The sequence below is a fragment of the Mastomys coucha genome, unplaced genomic scaffold (assembly GCF_008632895.1).
Source record: "Mastomys coucha isolate ucsf_1 unplaced genomic scaffold, UCSF_Mcou_1 pScaffold15, whole genome shotgun sequence".
Lineage (NCBI taxonomy): Eukaryota > Metazoa > Chordata > Mammalia > Rodentia > Muridae > Mastomys > Mastomys coucha.
Window position 1 is genome coordinate 49,761,491 of NW_022196897.1, and position 24,262 is coordinate 49,785,752.

Consider the following 24,262-nt stretch of genomic DNA (forward strand, 5'->3'; position numbering starts at 1 on the left):
TAAGAGAATTTCTATAACTTCTCTATAGTGCTTTGATGTGCATTTATATCTACATTACTCATTATTTATTTACTTATTTTTAATTTTTAATTAATTATTTTTATGAGTGTGTGTGTGTGTGTGTGTGCTTGTGCACATGTATGTGCATGTGCTTGTGTTCTTGCATTGTGAGGGATCCAACTCTGGTCACCACTGGTGGAGTAAGCAATTTACTTGTAGATTCTTCTTGCCAACAATTCTTCTTATTCTTAGCAAAGTATGTTGTTTCCAAATAGTTTTTTAACATGAAGATAAAGATATACCTTCACATTCAGTGATGGGCCTACCTTCTGTCCAATTCACTGTTATTAAATCATATAGAGAATAATTTTTAAAGGATGCTTAAAGTGAAAGACACCTTGTAAGAATACCATACTTCCTAAGATCCCTTTCAGGTTCTCTTAGTTTCTTATTATGTTGGGTATTTAAAACACTCAAAATTTTTGTTAAATCTCAATTTATTATTATTCAGTATGGCTGCTCTCCTGCTTTGTTCTTTTTATATGGGATGGTCAATCATGTTCTTAGTTTCTTGAAAGCCAACTTTTCTACTGAGTTTATTGAATTATGTCCTCAGTATATTTATATTCAAATGATATATATTATTTTATTATAAACAGCTTTGTTTACCTTTGTGAATCCTTTATATTAAAGTTAGAGAGTCTTGCTGTTATTTTAGAAATGGTTAACAAACTCTGAATTCCATTTCAGGAACATCAAGTTAGTAAAATAAAATATTTGTGAGAAAAGGATTATTGGCTCAGCTCGAGCTGAGAACTCCTTTGTCTTACTCAGGTGTAGCCTTGAACTTGTAGCCTTTTTACTGTCCCGATTTTAACTTATCTCATTTAATATGGAAAACAATCTCCTACACAATTATTTCAGTTCATTTGTTTTGGGCTTTTGTTCTGAAAGAGTTAATGAAAACTTTCTTTTGGGTGAATATATTTAATGAGCTCAGCATAACTGTATTTAAAATATTCATGTATCCCCAATCAGATAAGATATTCCAAGCTTATTTTCTCCTGTATAGCAAAGTGCAGTGTTCTTTTCTCTTGACTTTGGGTCAAATATTTCCACTTACAAGTCTTTTCAATTGTGCAAAAATATGGTTCTCATAGATTTTTCTGAATTCTATATAAATTCCAATGGTATGTAAGTTCTCAATGCTTTAAGGCAGGAATTAATAATACCTTTCTAACCAACTCTAAACTTAAGCTGACAGGATACGAGGTCAAAGAGTATGAGTAAAAAACCAGAGATTAAAACATAAGGTTTCCTACCTCCTAGGTCTACATTCAGAGAGGCCTTGGCTGAGGATTAGAGGTGATGGGCAGCCTCCCTGACAATGATCATGAACAGATGGGATTTGGGATTCTAATGAAAGAAAGGAGATTAGCCTGAAAAACAAAGTAAATTCATTTAAGGAGAAGGAATAGGCAGAAATAAAGGGACATGGTAGATTCAGTTGAAGGAAATAGAGGACTCAGAAGTGTTCCAGGAGACTGTTGTCACCCTGGCTTTGTGGGTGGGTGACAAGAATGTGAGTGTGCCCCTGTGTGATTAGAAGAGGGAAAGCAGGTGGTCAGGTAGACTACACCAACCATCGGATAAACTTGAGTACAAGTACCTGGTGACATAGAATAGGCTATGTTTTCAAACTATGGACAGAGATTCAGCAAACTAAGAAGACTTTTAGATTTTAAAACACTTGAAATACATATGATGAGACTAAATTAATCTGGTTAAGGTAATGTTTTATTTATTTATTATTGTTGCTGTTTGCAGTGGTGATGGTGGGGTGTGTGTGTGTATGTGTGTGTGTTATCTATTTATAGGCACAAATGTCAAGGCATGTGCATATGGACACCGTAGGACAGTTGCATGGAATTAGTTTTCTTTTTACATGGCATAATATGGTTTCTTGGACTCCAACTCCAGTTGTCACATTTTCTGGCAGCAAGTGCCTTTGCTATCTTGTTGAACCCTTACTGTATTTCTAAGGACAATGAGTTTATTTTTGATAAATTTAATGAAATGGATTACTAAGACATATTAACATTAGAGAAAAATGTCAATGTATCATTAGCAAGGAAGGTTTGCCAAAGAACCCTGTGAATAAATAAGCAGGAGCCAGGAAGTTCTACAGCTCTCAGAAAACTATTATTTGGATTCAGTAGCTACAAATTTTGTTCCAGTGTGACACATATCTTGCCAAAGCAGACTGTCATCACTAAGAATCCATTTGCAAATCCTGATAAGGTCAAAGGCTTCAGGGTAATGGCCACTGCAGTGTGTAAGAAACAATTTCTGTCAAATTTCTCTCTCTCTCTCTCTCTCTCTCTCTCTCTCTCTCTCTCTCTCTCTCTCTCTGTCTCTATCTCTGTCTCTATCTCTGTCTCTCTGTCTCTCTGTCTCTTTCCCCTCCCCCAACAGGTTTCCTGGCTACATTGGAGCTGAATGTTCTTACCAATCTTGAGAGCAGTTTGGTTTCTGACTCATAATAATATCATGGACTGGTTGTAAACTTGTTAGCACGGACTAGAGATCTAGGCTCTTAAAAACAATCTAGGGGGACAACTTTATCAGTGACTTACTAAATAGGATGAGCAGAGTAAACATTGCCTCTGTGAATAAGAATGTGGAACAGACAAACAAAACACTGGGTGTGAGGTGATTTGGGAGTTTCCAAAGTAACATTAGAAACTCTTTTCATGTTCTAGAGATATTGCCTCAAATTCTGATATCTACATAAAGTATGCAATTGTATGAAGTAGCTTTTCTCCTCCAACAGGGGTTACAGTTTCTAAAAATAACACTTAACTGTTGTTTAAGGTGTCAGAGTGCTAAGGAAATTAATTGAAGGGAAACAGAATTGACCTGAAGAAAAAGGTTGGGTGGAAATTATTTAGTTTTGGAAGAAAAGGCTGAGAGCTAGTTTGTCCTCTTTCGCTGGTAAGATTTTACATTTCGAGTTCTAACAGCCAGAGAATGTATCTCTGTCCACTGGGTACAGATGGAGGGATGAAGAATTTAGGCTGGTGCTAGTTCTTTGTGAAATGGGAATTAAAACAGACTTCCCAAGATAGTTAATGTATGACCTCTTCTGAAAATAAAGATGTCTGTACTCCTTGTGCAGAGGAATTAGGCAGCACCTGAGCTTTCAGGGCAACAGTCAGACAATTCTGCAAATCCTTTATCTGCATTACAAGGTTATGCATGCTGTTCTAGGGGAGTCTTCAGTTGTAATGATGTGTTCTGTTTTCAAAGCAGTATAGAGATGTATTTTTCCTTTATACAATATTTTATGTATTAAGGCTTAGAGTCAGTATTAATTTATTTTACAAGCAAACTTGATGGATTGTCTTGTTTGTATTTGTAGCCTTATGAGAATGGTAATTGTAAAACTGTTGTGCATCTGAAATATATGCACACACATTCATATTAAAACAAGTTTCGGTCAGGTGATTGGGATTTTTATTATAAAACAGAGATACTGATGATAAAGTTTAGTTTAATGCAATAGTTAATATAATTTAAACAAAATGACTTTATTTTGGACAAATAGATGATTAGTGGTAGGTTCTTTCTCTCTTTCTTCCTTTCTTTCCCCAATGCCCACTGTCTTATTTCTTTGGTTGCTCCAGATTTGATCAGGGCTCACATGAACTTATAGCCTCATCACTGGACCACTAGTTTGGGTCCAGCCTAATTTTCAAATGACTTCAATCAAACTAGCTTCACTTCTCACTTTAGTTTTAACAAATTCACTGGAAAATCAATATCTCCTCATTTACTAATCTTATGCATCAGTGTTTCCAGGGAATAAGCAGGCAGCAAGACTCAAGACTTTTTGTTCTTTTTAAGGATTCACTCTGAATTGTCAACTAAAACTACCATCCACAGCTGGAATCAGCTTTTCCCTTTTAAAAGTCACAATGGACAAACCCAAGAGCAGAACATCCATGTAGATAAAATCCCATCTCCTACACAGACCTTTCTGGAAGTGTTTACAAAATGATAGACAAGGCAAGGAAAAGGAGTCTCACAGTCTCACTTATTTCTAAGTTATACTGGGATTCTGATCACAGATCATCTACAGTCTCTAGTCCTACTCATTCATCAGCAATGGCAGTTTCAAATTAATTAGGAATACAATTAAGAAGTCGATACACAAAACCCCACAGTGGTCAGATTACTAGTGACATAAAAAAAGAGTCTAAGACAGTAAGATCTGAGTAATGATGGTTACTGGTGGAGACATGTTCATGCAACATACATGCAGAAGATGGATCACTGCCACCATTTACACATCCACAGCAGCATGCACGGCCAAAAATCAAGCCAAATGTCTTGATCCTTGCATCCACTTTGGTAGCCAAAATAGAATTGGAGTTCAAATATTTAGCCAAATCCAAATTTATCCAGAATACCTCCCAGTTAAATATTACCCTGTGGTAGCTGTAAACCATGCCAGCGGTTAGAATAAGATAGAATACAATTTAAAGGGATTGAAATATAATAGAGGAAAAATAGAGAATGACTGTCATGCAGGCACAGTGTACTACTACAGTAAGCTTAAAACCATACCCCCTGCCATCCAGGAACGTGAAACTAGTTTTAAGGAAACAAAAGAGGAACAAGTGAAGTGATTCTGTTATAGAGCTCTTGGATCATTTTATTTAATCCTGTACTCAAGAGAAAACAAATTCCCTGAAACAGATCATGTGCTTCTTTTACATTGGGATATATTCATCTTGACATTCATTTCTTTCCAAATATTTAGGAAGTATTCACTGTCAATCATTACATTCTTGTTTTTTCAGGATAAAAAGGCATTCCTCATCACTTTGATGGCACAGCAGAGAAAGTAATCATGTCTCCAGCAAAACCAAGCCATGATGTCTCCACCAGGCACCTGGAGTAGCTGAGGGCAGCCAGGAGATGTGGCATCAACAGGGCATACAGCAGGCAACTTAACATGCCAAGTACAGGGCTCTTTAAGCACCAGATGGTGAAATTTGAGTTTATACATTACCTTTGACATTTCGACCATTGTCTGTTTTGAGCATATAAGGATAAAAGAGAGAGAAATATAAAAAAGAAGACTAAAATTATATTAAGTACACCAAACTAGCTTAGTAGAAACAGTCAGAAAAACCAAAATACAAATATAAAAAATATTGTAGAGCATTAACAAGTAATTTGTAAATATCAGCCATAATAAACATTACAAAGAAGTGAAATATTCATGACACTTAATTTAAACAGTTGTAAGTTACAGATTTTTAAATTATAGCATTTCTGGGAAAGATCCACATAGTTGCTGGCAATTGGGTTAACTTACAACCTTGTCAAAAGCCAATTTTTATGTATCCTCAACTGTAACTTGCAACAAGTCAAAGGAAAATCATATGATATTTTGCATGTCAAGAATTTTCTATGTAATTAAGCCTTAGCATGTGAGTATGGAAAAACGTTTCTAAGACAATAGATTGCTAATCTGATTTGGATAGTTTAGAGCAGTTTTATTACTGTTTCCTTATGCTTAACTGTTCTTTACTGTGTAACTTAAAAAATATCAAATAGTATTGAATAAATTATTCGTAAGCAAAACATATCAACGAAAGGCTTTATTGTGTAAAAAGATTTTGCATTTTCACTGTGTAGCATAAAACCTAGAATGTTTATAAATTTGTTCATATTAAAACAGGCTGTTTTAAAATCTTGGCATAGAGTGTTTTCAGATTTATTTTGAGAGTAGAAATCTAAATGTTTCTTCTGTGGTACTGAAAATATGTATTAGTATGTATTACCAGCTTTGAAATACAGAAGCTTAAAATAAACGAAGTCATAAGAAACCATTCAAATCTATACAAGGTTTGAGAAATGTATACATTTCTTGTCGTCTATCTTATCACTATGCATATTCAAAATCTTAGGATACTACATAATTGCTTCAAAGCTTATATTGAAAGTAATTTCAATACTATGGTTTATGGAATTGTTAGAGAAGAAAATGCCTTGATCAGAAGTGTGAGAATAAAATGGGACTTGTTATTGCATTTTTCTCCTCTCTTTTAACAAATGACAAAAAAGGAGCATTGATCAAGATCTTGTTTACACAGAAATAGTTTCACCCTCAGAGTGGCCTAAATTATTAGTAAAGTAGTAACTGTTTTGCAAGTGGTTAGAAAAATTTACAAATGGAGCTGGAGGTTAGCTCGGGAGCAGGATACTTGATTATCATTTATGTGACTCTGGTTTGACCCCCAGCACTATTGAAAACTACTAATAGAATACCCTACACACACACACACACACACACACACACACACACACACACACACACACACACACACCAGCACATTTACTCACTAAACCTATAGGCTATAAAGACAAATGTAAGTAAAATTAGCATAGAGTTAGTGAAGCTTTGACACTGAGGAAGAATGTGAAGCTTAACATTGAAATGACCTGCCACACTTTCTTATTTCTTCTATGCCCATCAATGGTTTGATTTAATATAGTTATGTATTGATTGATTGATTGGCTAAAACTGTTCTGAAGTTAAAGTACAAAATACCTGGTGTCATATATTGACAGTAGCATCTATAGTACTAGCGATATAAAGTGCAGGAAGAGTTAGACTCTCGCAGTGTTTTGGCAGACTAATTTCATGTTTCTTGAATGTCATGATAAACTAATTGAGGTTTATATTTTCCATGTGTATTTTTTACCTTCCTTTTTACAATACTACATTTTTACTAAATTTTCATAATGTTAACTTGGAACAGACCTCAGAAAAAGACTGACAGTTCTCTGTAATATGTGCCTTAGGAAGGAAAATACCAAGGTACTTTCCAATAGACAAAAATAAGAGGATTATGTAAAATATTAACAACTAACAGACCCATAAGATACAGTAGTAGTGTAAAGATAGAGTATGTAAGAGGATGGAACTGGGTAGAATGAGAGCTTCTCAACTCCAACTCTGGTGCCTCTGGGGTTTTAAAGCTTAATCATTTTCATAACACTAAAATCAACAGTGAAGATCTTCTGTCTGCTCTGGCTTGTCTTTCATTTCTCAAGTATATAGAGTTATATAGCCCCAGGAATGGCAATGCCTTCCAAGCCCGTCAGTGGCTTTTAAAGTAACATCATTTTGAGACTAAAGTACTGTGGTGAATGTTCTGTGAGTTTGTCAGTCTGCAGCCACACACTGACTTGATATTTGCAGGACAGTGGTACTTTACTGAAAATTGCTTAGCTCAAAGAAGAGAGGAGAATGAAGAATGATCTTATTATTAAGCATCAATCTACATATAGTTCTTGTACTGAGAAATCTAAAAGTACCAAAAAATACCAAGTCGTTCTTTCTTATAATTGTGTTAAGTAATGGTGTACCATGAGGTGGCCACCTTAGAGGAAATCAGATGTAAAACTCCATATTCAATACTAATAAATTCTATTGAAACAGAGGCGAGGTATGCAGGATGTTCTGAGTATGAGAAGTCTGTTTTTCTAAGTTTATTACCCTAAGCTCAGTTTCCTATGGGAAAACTCTGAAGACTCAGTGTGCTTGCTAAAGATAAGCATACTAACTGGCAGGGACAAACTAAACCGTATGCTGTTCATTTGAAACAGCACTGAATTTATTGTAATTCATCATACGATGCTTTGTTAAAACATCCAGTGATACAGGTTTCATTTGGTCATAAAATATTGAACCCAATATTCCTAGGTGGTCTGGAGCATAATTATCTAGCTTGAGAACTGTCATTGATTTTATTTTTCTTTTTACTCTTCTCAGAGCATAGATTAAAGTAGATATACTAATTAATCTTGTAATGTGGTTTCTCCGATTTGTCTTATTCCAAACTCCTCTTTCTATTCTGAGACAGATTCTGTCTCTTATCTCTCTTTGAAGTCCTCCCTCCCACCCCTGCCAACTTCTTTTCTTTCAGCTCATCTGTCTTTTTCTACTTCATTGTGCCCTTTAGAAATATTCCCCCACATGACTCAATACTAGGACTTTGGTTTAAATCAATGTATGTGGAGGAAGAAGCTCATTATATCCTTATGAGTATGATATTGGAATAAAGTAGTACACTGGGCTGAGTGCTAAATCTGAAAAATTGCAGGTACAAGATGGTATCTTATATATTTTCACATGCAACCATTATTGATCTATATCTGCATATATGTGTGTGTATATATACATACATGTACATATATGTGTGTGTGAATGTGTGCACATCTATACGTGTTGGTAACTATAGAATATATGCTAAAATATGCACTACTTTTGAAAACTAACGTTTCCTTTCATTCAGGAAATCATTTGAATCCTCTGGTTTGGAAAGGGAGAAACTAGTGCTTGTAGCTGAGTAATAATTATGGAGAGGAATGAACAGCAAGGAGCATTTTATACAGAAAAGGAGGGATATGTGTGGTATAGCATGTGAATTAGCAAATCGCCTTAGTGGGAGCAGTCTCCACTAAGCTAAAAAGTAACTTTTCTCATTCATTATAATGATTCGAATGCTATAGTAAGGACCCACACGAACAGACTTATGTTTTTGAAAAGATAGCTGACAGCAGCTTAAGTGGCAAAGGCACTTGAAGGAATGAGGATTCTGGGAAAGGACAGCAGACCCTTCAAGAGCCTAACTCTGCAAGGGTTGGAAAAGTGCGTCTGAGTATCCAGTGGGGCTACTCTCAGACTCCTTAAACTGAGCCAACTTTCCTGAAGGTGGAGTCTACTGGAACAGAAATGAAGGAGAGTAGTTGCTTGTGGATTAGAAGCCTTTTGAGCAGTGAGGCCATAGGAGCCTCAAAGTTGACTAGCTCTGTTCCCTTCTTGCCTGCCCTGTGGCAGTTGTTTATGTATCTACAAAGGGAGTTTGAAACTGGCTCCTAACCTACAGAATGGCTATGAGATTTAAATGAGAAGCACTGCTTCCTGCATCCTAACTACTCAAACAATGTTATCCGTTATCATGCTAAAGGTAGATTGCTTCCTTGGTGACTTTCAAAGCACACCTTTCACTCTGGCTAATTTAGGAATGTGAATGGGGCTAGAGAGAAAATAAATTCTGACTCTGCTTTCCAAATTGCCCAGTGGGTTTCCCCACTAACCTATCCTGCTCTTTCCACCTCTCTCCCACTCCCATGGCTAATGGTCAATGACACAGTCCAGCGAGGGCACACTGCTCTTTCTTCCAGGGTGTGATTATTTGCTAAACCCAAGAAAATTAATTATGCTTAAGATGATAGAATTCATCTCCTAATCATATCTTAAATTAGAGATTAATTAATTAACACACCAGGAAGCAGGCTGATAATGGTTACACTGTTTCAGAAACACTGATAAAGAAGCCAGAAGAAACCAAATTACTCACTAGGGTTCAAAGAGGAAACAAGAAAAAAAATTCTTAATGCGAGACTCGTGTTTTTAATAGCTTTAATCACATTTCTTCTGTGAAGAAACAAATTACTGTTCAGTTTTAAAGCCATGTAAAAATAAATTTCCATTACCCAATTAAAAATCTTTCCATGTTACATACCTTCACTGGCATGTCGATCTCTAAATATGTTCTTGGGGTGGACACTGAACCCTTCTATATCATGAACTGAAGATGCCCTCCGTATGCTACAGAGGCTCTCCCTTGACCTGGAGTGTGTTAGTTGGGAACTTGACTGCAGCATGTCAGGGTAGAGGCGGTCCCATTGCCTTTTGGGAGAGGAATGGTCCAGAGGTCCTGATATGTTCACTAAGGGAGAACACTGGCTAGGCTGTATCAAGGCTTTCGTATCATCTGCTTCAGAGGGACTGCAGCTTTCTTTCGTGGGAGACTTAAAGTGCTTCATGGCCACAGAGTCATCGCTGTGTTTAGAAGAATCAATGACTACCACATCCGGGTCTTCCTGTGGCAAGGACTGCTTTCTGTATGTTAGAACTCTCAGACCAGGAAATTTGAACCCAAAAAGTTTCCCTACAAAGGAAGAAAGAAAAGAGTATTCTCACACAATGAATATATACTTTAAAAATAATAAACATAACCAACTCATGTTCAAATACCATATAAAATAACTGTTAATCTATATTGAATTAATTTTCCTTTATTAAGAAAGACTATAAAAAAACCCTAAGAACAATTTTGTACATACACAAACATACACACATATATATTTTCCTTTTGATAATTACAAAACATCCTAATGACATGAAAACATTATTTACATGACACAGGACTTTTAGCTTTTACAGATTAAAAACATGTATTCAGTAAATACCCACAATTTATGTACAAAAATAGAACCAACATTTTTATCAAGGGCTAGAAAGAGGAATGATGGGTATGTATGGGGTGGTAAAGGTATTGATAAAAGTAGAGAAAGACATGAGCTTGAAGTGGGCTTGATACACTTGAAGATGTCTTCAGTATCATTTTAATTAACAGTATTGTAACTGTAATTGTATTTTAATAGTATTGTAACCAAATAGTATTTTGTCTTTAACAGTTTTGTAAAACAGTTCAGTTTGGGTAATAAAAAGGGAGATAGATTGTATATCCACAGTTTCTCAATACACCTGGAAGTATTGAAAAGTTATAGGCTGCCTAAGAGATGTGAAGGTAAGAATTTATTTATTTGTTTGTTCGTTTATTTACTTATTATTTGTCACACTTGTTGTTATTGCGAAATCTAAGAATGTGATGTGCGATGGTGTACTTACATCAGAGTGAAAGATGCATTGAAAACTATCCATATATAAACAATTGAGTGAATATTATTTAAATTTAATTGTAATTAATTTAATTGCAATTAAAAATAATGAATTTAAATAATGGCTGAATAAATAGAAATGAAAGAATCCACTATTAAAGTATTAACTAAATAAACATACTAGTAGTAGATCTGTAAATTAAAATAGACAAAAATTATCTTTTCTCCTTTTAATTTAGCAGGAAATGGGGAGAGAGAGAACACAAATTTATCTTAAGTACTGTGGGGGTTTGTTGATGGAATTGCAAATTCCTGCAGACCCTTTGGGAAGTTATCTACTGAAATGAGAAAGAAAGTTCACATTTCACCTGGCACAACAATTTATATTTAAGATTTAAAGACACAGAAGCAGAGACCAACTGAATTTTTATTAAAAGGAGATCGGTTGAAAAACTCTAGCATCTTGTACTGTATTATGAGAGGCTTGAGATGCTAGAAAATTTGCTTGCTTTAATGAAAAGTTGTTCAAATGTATTCTTAAGAATAACTTGCTTTGACTTTGTATACTTATGATACTATTTTCAAAAAAGAATCCCCAAGAATTTATTTGTTCATATAAATTGGATGGCAACAGAGGAAAACATAAAAAAAACAAAAAACAAAAAACAAAAAAAACAAACAAAAACCCCACAATCTGAACTCATACTGTGGAATTGCTCAGTGAGGAGGTTGAAAGCAAACAAGGGGCGTTGCATCTGCATACTTTTTATTTGCATCTTTTGTTGCCCTTGGAATGTCTTAAAAAATAGGAAATTAGCTGGCAGTGGTGGCATACACCTTTAATCCCAGCACTTGGGAGGCAGAGGCAGGCGGATTTCTGAGTTCAAGGTCAGCCTGGTCTACAGAGTGAGTTCCAAGACAGCCAGGGCTACACAGAGAAACCCTGTCTCGAAAACAAAACAAAACAAAACAAAAAAGAATTAAAAGGTAATAAAACAAGTAAACGTCTGTCCTCAAAGAAAACAAAGCGCTGAAAACACTTAGACAGTAATCTGTTACCCAAAGATTCTCTAATGTTTCCAAGAAAACCCCCAATTTGAAACTTGTAATGCTAGGTGAGGAGTCTAGGTCTGCAGAGGAGTTTACTGGCGTTCTGGGTATTTAGCTCATGTCTGTAGAGAACAATATTTTCCACCTTGTTTTCTTCTTTAAAAATCATGGATAGCGGCCACCACAGGCATTGTGGGTTTATATTGCATGAACTTCTCAATCCATTGAAGATGGTTATAAAACACAAGAAAACACCACTCCACACTCAGGAACTTTTCTCCATTTTGAAAACATGCTTAGTGAATGGTGTTATCTATCCACATATTTTTAATCCTCTTCTTAATTCAATCACTGTAATCTTCAGCCCAGATTTCTACTCTGAATACTAAACCTGCATATTTAATGTTGGCAATGGTCCCTCTTAGAGTGTTGCAAGTTACCCCAGATTCTTAGTACAAATTTCAATCTCCTGATACAGACCTTCAAACTCATCCATTTTTTTTTTCAGAGCAAATGACATTGCAATCTACTTAGTTGGATAAGTCTGAGACTTGAGGGTTATCCTCAATACCATTGTCTGATACCCCCATCTTCTATAACCCACAATAGTAACATCCTGACTGCATTCATTTCACTTCCAATCATCTTTTTGATGTTTATACTTTTTTTCTCTTTCTGCTTTCCTTCATTCTAATGAATGGTTGAACTGTTCCTTGCCATAGGATGGTGATCTCTTTTACATCACCAGCAGTGCTGACCATCGCCTAAAGACAACAAGTTTTCTATTTTAAATCATTCACATAGGATGAAGTAGACTATTTTCATTTCCCTCCATAATTTCTTACTTAGTAAATGCGTATAACCTCTACCCTACTCATTAGTTCTTCCCTTATCCTCTAGAATTCAACCACAATGACGTTTTGACTCCACAGGAGGCCCATGTTTCTTTTAGATTCAGGGTTCCTTTCTGTAAGATCTTGTCCTTCTGACTACTTGGTTCATCCTTTAGGTAGACCCAAGATTAGCTTCCTTAGAGATGATTTTCCTTCCCTCTGAACCAGGTTGAAATCTATTCACAGTTTTCACCACATAAGAAAATAATACACACAGTGATTTCCCGATTAACATTTTTTCTACCCCCATGTAAGGAAGGCCTTGTTTCTTTTGCCTCAGTTCTGACAAGATGCCTGAGTATGGAAAGTCAAATTTTACAAATACATAATAAACTAAATTGATAATGTATTCAGTTTGGATTAGAATCTATAATTACTCTGGTCATTATAGTTGTGTAGTCTTAGCATCCTAGAACTGTGTTGACTCTTGCGTACTTCACAATTGAGTAGAACTAAACAAATCATGGGGACTCTATACTATGCCCTGTCTATCTGACCAAATCTTATTATCAATTTCATCCTTTTAGACATGGTTTAAATTGCTTCTGTTTTGATTGTTAAGTTTACACAGAAAAGTTCTGATGCCCTTTATCACCTAGAGATAGATAAAATGCTTGTTGGAGAAGAATTTACAAGTAAGCAGGTCAACTTTTCACCTGTAGTCTAGTAGTTAACAAAGCTAAAAGAAATTAAAATAGGATTTAGTTTCCTGATAAAATATTATGACATAATATAAGCATATTGAACATTATACTGTGGGTTAATATACAAAGATGAGTACAAGCAATCTGCTCAAATAAGATTAAATATGGGGGGAAGACTATAAGGGTTTTGAAAGCATTTTTACATATTTCTACTAACCGTTTTTATATGCTCGCACAAATTACCAAGTTAAAAATCAGTGAGCTGCATCAAAATCATTTGATTAGTTTTTAATGCACATGAAATTGAGTTACAGTTTACAAATCAATTTTGCAAGTTTTATTACAATGCGCTGAAGTTCAGTGCCTACTTTTACTCATCTTTCATCTGTTACATTACTCTTTCCTTCTAAAGAACACCCAGTAGCTCTCTGAAATTAATGATTGCATAGGCATTTATTCTGGTGCTGCATTTTAGTCACATCCAAGGTGGTACAGATGGTCTTTTCTGCACCACTGGGTTAATATGACCATGTTGTATTGCATTACAGATTTAGTTGTCTCCATGTAGTTCATGCGGAAAGAATGCACATTGAGAAATTTGTGCTCTGCTATACTTCCTTAAGGGATAGAATATAAAACATAGATAAGTGTAACTGTTGTGGCTTTTAACTCTGCAAAACATCTTGTTAAATCTTCAGATTATATTAAATCTACTTTCTTACTTGAATAATTAGATTCTATTTAGTCTTGTGTCAACCCAAATAGTAAACCTGAAATATGAAAAAACTTAATATTTTTTCACAACTCATACATTGTCAGAAATAAAGGAAAACACTGATAAACTGCTTACATGGATGTAATTTAGTTTAAATACATAATTTAAGCAAAAAGTGGTTCTGGTGGATATGATGATTGGAACCAGTCTTTCTTGGGGAAAAATTAATATTTTTGCAAAAATGTCCTCCTAGGTTTTTTTTTTTTAAATTTATCTTCAATCTTTTTTTACAGTCCAATCTTTTTCTCTCTCCTGGTCTGCTCTCTGATAGTTCCTCATGCCTTTCCTTCTTCCTCATCTCCAAGAGGATGCCCCCCTCCCCACCCACTAAGCCTCCCCACTCCCTGGGACTACAAGTCTCTTGAGGGTTAGGTGCATCTTCTTTCACTGAGTACAGACCTGGCAGTCCTCTGCTGTATGTGTGTCGGGTACCTCATCAGCTTGTGTATGCTGCCTGGTTGTGTCCACCAAGCTTTTAACCATTGACTTTTCTTGCAACAGCAAGTTCTTGTTTCATTTGTTCCATTTATTATCATTTTACAAACTTTTAGGACATTGAAAATCTAATAATTTTACAACAGAAAAACCAGTTTGTGCTTAAAAGTATGTACCTCTTGCCTGGTTGTTCCCAGTTGAGTTAAGCACCATGAAGAGAGATTCTTTCGTGTAAATGGTTATGAAAATGGAGAGCAACCTGGGGTGTGGTGAGGATCTTGAGAGTGTGGGGGGAAGTGGGGCAGAGAGTCGTGAAGGCTGCCCAGTGCATCAGATTTCTCTTAGTGAAGGATTGAGTGGGTTAGACTATATCTTAGAAAGCAGACTTTTGCTGGACTATCCTTTAATACCAGCACTCTGAGATAGGTGAATCTCTGTGAGTTTGAGACCAGCCTGGTCTATAAAGTGAGTTCCAGGACAACTGGGGCTACATAGAGAAACCAAGCCTCAACCAAAAAAATAACCAAACAGAAAAGAGAACAGAGGGAAGGAAGGAAGGAAGGGATTGAGTTGAAGGAGGGAAGAAAGAAAGAGAAGAAAAGAAAAGAAAAGAAAAGGAGACAAAGAATGAAGACAAGTGGTATAAATATTTTCATGGGAATATACTCAGGAGAAAACTGTCAGGAGGGACTGGGAAGAGCTAATGTCAATTGTCTAAACGGACCCAAAGCTTCCGCTGAGTCTTTCAGGGAGGACTTGGAGGTGGAGCTCTGGCTCTAGCTTAGAATTGCTGCTGTTGGTACATTGCTCTCTGGCCTTAACTCATTTCTAACTCCTCCTGATCTCCATAAACTAACTTAAGACTCAAGTCTTCAGGATTCCAGTGTGATCTTAAACTCTCTGCTGTTCATTTGAAGCCTCTTGTATCTCTGTATCACCCAGTCACTGACAGTAACCATCCATCCCTTTGGGAAAGGTCATAACCCTGTGTAAGCCTATTCCTGTGAATGAATAGGATAGTCAGACCTCCCGAGGGGCTGTTTGGTATGTGTGAAAGTTCATTACTGAAGCAATTAATCCCACCATGTATACTCTTTGGTTGGTGGTTTAGTCCCTGAGAGTTCTGAGGGTACTAGGTAGTTCATTTTGTAGGGGAATGCCAGGGCCAGGAAGCAGGAGAGGGTAGGGTAGTGAGGCGGGGGAGGGAACAGGGGTTTGTTTTTGTTTTTGTTTTTTAATTTTATTTATTTTTCTTTTTTTTTTTGGAGTGGAACTTGGGAAAGGAGATATTGTATGACATGTAAATAAAGAAAACATTGGATAAAAAAATTAAAGTTCATTACTTTCAGCATTTTTGCTATCACAATTAAGAGCAAAGTGTTCGGTAGAAAGGGAGAAAAGGAGCCCATATTCTATTCTGAAAAAAACAGCTGTCATAAATGAATTCTATTATCAATTATTGAATGTAAGGAATGAATGGGTTTCTGTAAATTCAGGATATTCATACACTTAACAGTTGAACTGAAAGCCTTAAAGCCACTGAGAACAGTTCTCTAGTTTAATAAGCCTGGATACGTGGAGGGACATGAATTTAATCCAGGCAAATACAGTAAAAGATCAAATTTGATGGGAGAAACAGAAAATGACTGACACATCAATCAGCTTTTTCTTTTTATGGAGAGATCTGTGATAGAAGCACCTTGAAAAGAGATGAGTTTTTTTTCCTACTGCTAAGTGAGGGATGTGGTATGTCATCGAGGGGATGTGAGAACAAGCCAGAATATTGACAAGGAAGGTTTTTATTAGCAGTTAGAATGGGAAAATAATTTTCAATATGTACTTATCAACTAACTATCCTGAATAATGAATGATAAATGGACCAGTATAGCCAGTGCAGTTTTGGTACTAGTTATTAAAACAAAACATTTTCAGACCCCAGAGTCCACTGGCAGACAGTAAAGCTGAAATTAAAATTGGGGTCCTTTAAAGGAGTAGATGTGATTAATAAAGACAGGTGACACTAGGAAAAACCAAACCAAACCAACCAACCAACCAAACAAACAAAAAACCCACAATCCTACAAAGGACACGGCAGTAAGCCGTGGACAAATTGGGATCTTGTAGTAATGTGAGTCTCCGTGTGCTGTGTGGAGGTCAGGAGGCAGGTCAGGCTGCAGCAAGGCATGAGAACAGTAGCAGCAGCAGCAGCTGCAGCACCACACTCCTCTCTGAACATGCTAACACTGCTGCTGGTGTATGTCCCCATCATCATGACAGCAAAGAGGCAGTAAACAGATTTGGACAAGGGAGATAAGCAAGAAGACAGGGTAATGAGACGGACTGCTTTTAACCACTCAAGGTTAGAATCATTCAGTAAGGAGACACAGAGCATGAATGGAACATACCAACATTGCCTATGCTTTAATTAGATCTCCATGTGCTTAAAATAACCACGGAATCAATAAGAGCAAGGTTTTACCATGCTGTTATCTAGTCTCTCTCGGGTATATATACATTTCCCCCTCTCCAAATGCCAAGTCAAAGAATCAATTCAGGTCTCCTGGAAGTGAAAACATTTTAACTTATATTGATTCTGGATGCTCATGCAGCCACCATGCTGATGGGGGCTCTGAACAGAATGTTCAAAACATGAATGAGAAATAGTCCAGTTTCCCAAAAGCTGTATGACTACAGATTGTCTCTGATTTTCATGTTGCTAGGTAACAGAATATTCCATAGGATGCTCACAAGGATCCCTTATGAAGGTATGCTTTTGCTGACCTGGATGTTGATCAACATCTATTCTTAACAAAGTACATATTTTTTTTTCCCAATCACAAGGTCTTCCATTGATCTTAGATAGATGTTTTTGTCTATATAATAGGGAGACTATGGCAAAATTTAATTAAAGTTCTTCTCTATTTGTTTTTGCAACAATGTCATGGTTCCTTTTTTTTTCTATATTAAATGTAATCCTTAAAGAAGAGACTTTCAAAGGAAAGATGAAAATAAACATTAGTTACATTGTAAAACCTTTAATTGAATTCCACTGAATACCAGATGGTTTCTATAGTAATGTGTGCTGGTTAGGGAATTCTGTATCAAAATTGCAGCTTCTCATCATTGAATTAAAGAATGATTTTCAGCTCCAGTGGAGACTTGAAAAAGCATGGTGGAAGTCTTTCTGCAAATGAAACACATGGAGCATTTCTTTGTTTCTTACTTGCTTGGGTCAGAAAAAAAGACACAAATTTGAGGAGGTAATATAGCTGTTGAGATGAACATATGCTTTATGTGTTAGTTATCTTGAGTGAGTCCAAAACATATAAATATGGTTTTAGTGGTTTAAATTAGTTAGACGAGTACCTAAATTACCAAATGGTTTTTGTATGTATAAGTTTAGTTTCAGCTGAAGCTTTTAGGATAACTTAAACTTTCAGTAAGAATAATAGTAAAATTTGCTCCAGAAGATACAATATTATTCATTTTTAAAAATAATTTGATCTTTTAAAGATGATTAAGTGAAAAAGCTCATTTCTGAAAGTTGCTATCATAATAAACATTTGAAGTCATTTTATTACAGGACTTACATTTGATTTCACTTAAAATTATTTAATTTTAATATTAGTTAACCATGGTACCAGAATGGCATGTTTGATATACACAGATTATTGCATTTCTGTGTTTCTGAGTCAGCAGCTCTGATGTATATCTCAAAAACTTGCATTTTCAAGCATGTTGCATGTTTCATAGTACTGATCCTACCTTGTAAAGAGTTATAACCAGAGCGATCTTGTTGATGTCAAGTCAGTGGAAAATAAATTGGTCATTTCATGTTAAAAACATATGCATGTATTTTTGTTGCACAAACACACGGATACTTAACACTGGTAAAGGATTTGTAGAAGTATAAGAAAGAATATGTTGTGCTTTAAAATTGAGCTTAAGGTTCTCTGGCTACATGAAATTAGATTAATATTCTTTAATTTCCTACAGTCAACACTTCTCTTCTAGTACTGACTTCTCAATTCATTATAGTGTATATTTTTTAAAAATTAGGATTATAATATCCCTATTTTTATTATGGCTTACTGGGCAAACAGATGTACCCAATGTGACAGTAGATCAAAGTCTGAAGTGTTATGTTCCCACAAGAGCATGACCATGTAGATTTGCTTGCATGAGGTGGAATTTTCACAGGAATGAGTCTTTTGAAATAGATAGGGTACAAATATGACAACATCCTACTAGACAACACATGACAAAATGCTATTTCAGTTAAACTCTACAAAATATGAGAAGCCACAGAAGATGAAGCTAATGAAATCATGGAAACCACTCTGATTTAGATCTTTGTATTACATATATATATAGTAATTTGGAGTTTTACATTTTAGGCAACAAAAAGATATTGTAAAGGAGAGAAACAGCAGACTGCTGCAATCTGCATGTGACAGTGTTTCATATAATATTGGAGAAAAGAAGCTGGAAGAAGAAATTACAATAATGAAACTATTACATTAGCTCAGATAAGGTGTGCTAGAGCTCTGAGTAGAATAATTGTAGTGTGATATAGGAGACAGATATTGGAAGATGAGATAAATGTATTTGGTCCCCACTTTTGATGGGAGATAAGAGGATTCAATGGAAGGAAAAGCTTAGATGTTTAGTTAATGACAACATCCATGATGATGAAATAATTCTGAGTGAGACAAGAGATGTTAAGACACATCTGACTTGAAAGATTAAAACTTCAGAATATTCCAAAATATTCCAAAGAACATACCCAATGACCATTGGATATATGAAGCTCTAAGACAGTAGTTTTCAACCTGTGGGTCGTGACCCTTTTGAGAGGTGTCGTATGACCAACCTTTTCACAAGGATCATCTAAGACCATCAAGGAAGTGAGCATATGCTGCTGAGACAATTGTTCACTTTAAAGATGCAATGAATATGGTTCCCTAAATGTAAAATGCAGACAAGATGGGAGTCTAACTCACCTATGTAAAGGACCATCTAGATTGTAAATATAGAGAGCTCAGCTAGGTTGCTCTGTGGAATGAAGGGAAAGTAGAAACAGGGGTACATGTGTGGCTCAGACACCTACAGCAAGAGGCAAATGATAGAAACCAAGAAAACCCAAGTATACACAAAACTAAAGAAAATATGTGTTGAACACAGTGAATAAAATAACATAGGCCCTGTTTAAAGGATGGCTAGTATTCTGTGCTGATTTATAAAGAACATTTGGGGTGTGTAGCTAGATACTCAAAAGAGTGACAGCCAGATATCCTAATTTTAATGTGCAATATTCAATTTTTAAATGTTGGCAACAAATTCAACTAATTAAAACTTTTAAAAAAACATGATGTGTTATAAACAAAATGTGTCTGTTGAAATGCAGGCTATTTATTCTCAGCAGCTTGAGTATGAGCAACAGAGGAAGAAGCCAGGAGAAAACATTGGCATGGGAGGGAGACCCTGGGGAGGATGGTTTTGAAGGAGCAGGATAGTATGGATCCTTAGGGGATTATGTACGTTTCACTTAGGAGTTGTCAGCCAGTGGTGGCCTACAATTGCTGAGGAATTTCCACTCAATGGCCTTCTTCACCTCTGCTGTGGGCACAAGAAGAAAAGTTTTCTTTGGTGAAACACAGGAATTGATTTGAGGGCAGAGTCATAAGGACTATAGAGAAGGTTAGAAGTGCCTTCTCTATGTAATGGGAAAAATAACAGAAAATCAGAAAAAAAACCTCTCAAATAGAGATTTGAGATATGTAGTCAATTAATATCTTGATCAGATAATTTTTCTAAGAATGAAGATAACTTGGAGCTTGTAGTTTCTTAGAAAATGCTCCCAAATTAAGACATCAACTCAATATATCGTTTGACAGTGAATGATGTACATTTAAATTTAGACTCACAGGATTATACTGATGAAGAAGTCTAAATGTTTGAGATTTTCCTGGTAAAATAAACATTAGAGAAACTTTAAGATCTGATCAAACAAGATAAAAATATATGTATTAATTTTTGTATTAGTTTATTTTCTTGTTGCTATGTCAAAATACCTTGACAAAAGTTAGTTAAGAATGAAAAGATTTATTATGGTTCACGTTTCAATCACTGTCTTAAATGATGGGAAGTCATGTATAATCAGTAGCCCGACAGCATTGAATGCATATGGTCAGCTCATTTTCTCATTTAAGGTAGTCCAGATCCTATCTCAGGGAATGTTGTCCCCCACAGTGGGCAGGTCTTCTCACTTTAATTAACCTACTGTAGATAATACATGGATAGCATGCTCCAGACGTGCCCAAGACCTATCTCCTAGGAGATTCTAGTTCACATCAAGTTGACTGTTGAGATTATCACAATCAAGAATTTTGTTCAATTTTTGATTCCTGAATGTTCTTAAGAAAGTTTTAGCGAACTCCATCATTTCAGTTTTTAAGGTTATTTTACATATGATACCTAAAAAAAAAAAAACTTTGTATTTTATTATTATTGGCATTAATTCATTAAATGGATCCATTGTACAATATTTGCTAATTTGATAGGCATACTCACTAATAAAAGAATTTCCTTATTCACATGTTTCACTGGAGGACATGAATCTTTGATTTGTATCTGATCCTGTATCCTTCACAGATAATATTGTGAAAATTTAGTTATTCTGGAAATATGCTTATTTTCATATGTTGGGTCTCCAGACTAAAGTTAGTATTTTTTTTCCAGAGAATGTATATTACTCTAGTCCATCTGAAGTCCCCCTTTTATAACATCTCTTTTCTATTGTACAGATAACCTTGTCTCTTTCCCTTAATAATCTCAATTTAATAAAATTTGCACTTTTAAGAAGACAAATAATTTATAGAAACCTGTCTTTAATAAACAGTAGATGGAAAATTTTCTCCTTTTCTCTTTTCCTCTTTCATTCTTTATCTCATAATTATATACACCATATTTTCATAAGAAATTAAGCATTGACAAAAGGAAAATGTAAGTTTTAAGTGTGTTTTAGTGTACCTATCATATGTTAATGCAACTATACTTTTTGGCTAGTTTCATTGACTCACATGTTGGTAATTGGATTATAGACTTCAAACTAACAATCTTACTATGTGTTCTACCATCTCAGATTCTTGTTGAGGTCTTTAACTAGAATTTGATCTTCTTGATGGAAAGTTCCAAGTAAAATTATCCAATTCTATTCTATGAACCCAAAGTCAAGGTGCTCTACCTAACTTATCTTGGCTCCTAGTAAACTATCTACTTGTGCAAATGTTCTCTTCCAGCTGTTTATCTTAGCTTCTGTTAAACTGCTTGCACAAAACTTCCTCAGGTAGATGCAGAGGAATATACCAGGGTGTGATGTTTACCTTTAAAGTCCCTTGTCTTAAATGCTCAGGCTATACTTAAGTCCCACCTGGCTGGAATGAAGAGTTTTAATTAGCTATAAACTGTGCTTGTAGAAATCTCTAGTGGGCTACCTGTAACAACATGTGTTTTTTTCAAAGAGATCTGCTTGCTAAATCAAGCAGAAAAGTATCCAAATTTTATCTTCCTTCCTTCCTTCCTTCTTTCCTTCCTTCCTTCCTTCCTTCCTTCCTTCCTTCCTTCCTTCCTTTTTTCCTTCCTCTCTTCTGCTCTTCCCCTCTTCTTCCATGGCTCCCCTTTTTTTCTGTCTCTCTATTAAAAGATGCTTGAAAGAGCCAAAGCCATTATTTTGTACTGACAATAAAATTTTATTCTCAAAGGAATAAATAATTAGGGTTTGTCAGAGATGAGACATAATATGCAATGTTATCAAGCAAAATTTTGGTCTTTTGAACTTTTCTGCTTGATTTAACAATCAATTCTTCAAAGTCTGACACAATGTTAAGGGAAATGAAGGACAAAATGACAAAGGGTGTGAGTGAAATCAGTGCACTGGCTGTAAATAATCAGACTTTGAAAAGCCATAGAAACAACTGTATCTGCATATGTTTTACTCTCTTCAGTAATTTCCTGTGTGGGTGACAGCTATAGGGGAACCACACATATTCACAAGATAAGGAGCAGACTCTCTACTGGCCTTGCCAGTACTTTCCCACGAGATGCCAATCTAACTAAACAAAAGATCCCATGGAACATGTTTAGATTCTGGGAGCTGTTGTGTAGAATTGTTTCTATTTAAGAAACCAAGGTGTCTAGAAGATCACAAATGCCAGGGAAGTAAGAGGTTCCCTGGCCCCAACAGGGATGACATTAGCTGAAATATCCAATAATGAGGAGACAGAACCTGAAGAGACGATATCCAGTGGATAGGCACAGTCTCCACTTGAAGGACAAGGCCACCCACCCATCTCAAAAATTTTAACCCAGAATTGTTCTGGTCTAAAGGAAATGGAAGGACAAAGAGTGGAGCAGAGACTGAAGGAAAGGCCAACCAGAGACCACCCCACCTAGGGATGCATCCTATCTGGAGATACCAAACCCAGTCACTTGCTGCTGGCAAGAAGCTCTTGCTGACAGGAGCCAGGTATAACTGTCCTCTGAGAGGCTCTCTCAGCATTTGACCAATACAGGTGCTGACACTTGCAACCAACCATGGGACTGAGCACAGGAACCCCAATGGGAAGGTCTGGGGGAAGAAATGAAGGAGCTGAAGGGAATTACAACCCTATAGGAAGAACAACAATAACAACTAACCAGGCCTCCCAGAGCTCCCAGGGACAAAACCACCAACCAAAGAGTGTACATGGAGAGACCTATGGCTCTAGCTGTATGTGTAGGAGAAAATTGCCTTATCTGGCATCAATGGGAGGGGAAGTTTCTCATAGAGGCTCCATGCCTCAGTGTACAGGGATGCTAGGGTGGTGAGACAGGAGTGGGTGGGTGACTAAGGGAGCACCCTTATAGAGGCAGGGGAGGGGAAATGAACTAGGGGATTTAGGGAGTAGAAACCAGGAAGGAAAACAACATTTGAAATGTAAATAAATTAAATAAACAACAACAACAACAAAAAACCAAGGTGTCAATTCAACATTTGTATTTCAGTTTTAAATGAGTGCATTTTTTTTTTTTTAACACTACCCTCTGCTATGGTGTGGGTGTGTCCTTTATTTCTTCCATTCAGATGAAAGGCTTTACTAGACACTATTCCACTGGCAAAATGAAGTATTAGAAAAGATGGTGAAAAAAAATAAAGTAGGTATTCATTCCTTATGTAGGCAACCTAATGTTCATGGATAGTCACAAATACAGATATTCATGGCAGATAGAGGTGGGTGTCATTGAAGTTTACTCTCATAGACCATTCAGTGTGACTGAATGGGATAAGTAGAGAATATAAGTTGAAGTGGATATCACCTTAAAGGCACAATTTTAGGATTAGATTACTTCTTACTGTAGCTTAATTTGTTTCAAAATATATATTTTGGAAAATTGATGAATTACTGATTTTTTTCCAGAAAATTTCTCAAATGTGGTATTTTTCAGACTGAAAATTCAGGATATTGTTATTATATTACATTAATATATTTCTTTCTTTCTTTGCTTTAAGAGAAAATTTAATTGTCACTGCTATTTTGACTTGACAAAGGAAGTAATCTGATATTATGATAAATGATTGATTGTTCGATTTAGTATTAAGCTTAGGTTTATACTTACAGGGGGGAACATGCTGTGACTCATGGGCCACAAGCTTC

General features: G+C 35.9%; 1 protein-coding gene across 8 annotated transcripts in view; it reads right to left on the minus strand.

The window, feature by feature from the left end:
* Positions 1-24,262, minus strand: part of Kcnh7 (potassium voltage-gated channel subfamily H member 7) — a 467,665-nt gene that overhangs the window by 144,269 nt on the left and 299,134 nt on the right. For 5 of the 8 annotated variants that reach the window (XM_031370435.1, XM_031370431.1, XM_031370430.1 and 2 more), the window contains 3 exons: positions 9,609-10,037; positions 5,078-5,098; positions 4,630-4,653 (listed from right to left, as the gene is read on the minus strand). In XM_031370435.1, the coding sequence (XP_031226295.1) occupies positions 4,630-4,653; positions 5,078-5,098; positions 9,609-10,037 (474 nt within the window). The remainder of the gene's footprint in view (positions 1-4,629; positions 4,654-5,077; positions 5,099-9,608; positions 10,038-24,262) is intronic. The other 3 variants (XM_031370432.1, XM_031370433.1, XM_031370434.1) reach the window with 3 other exon arrangements.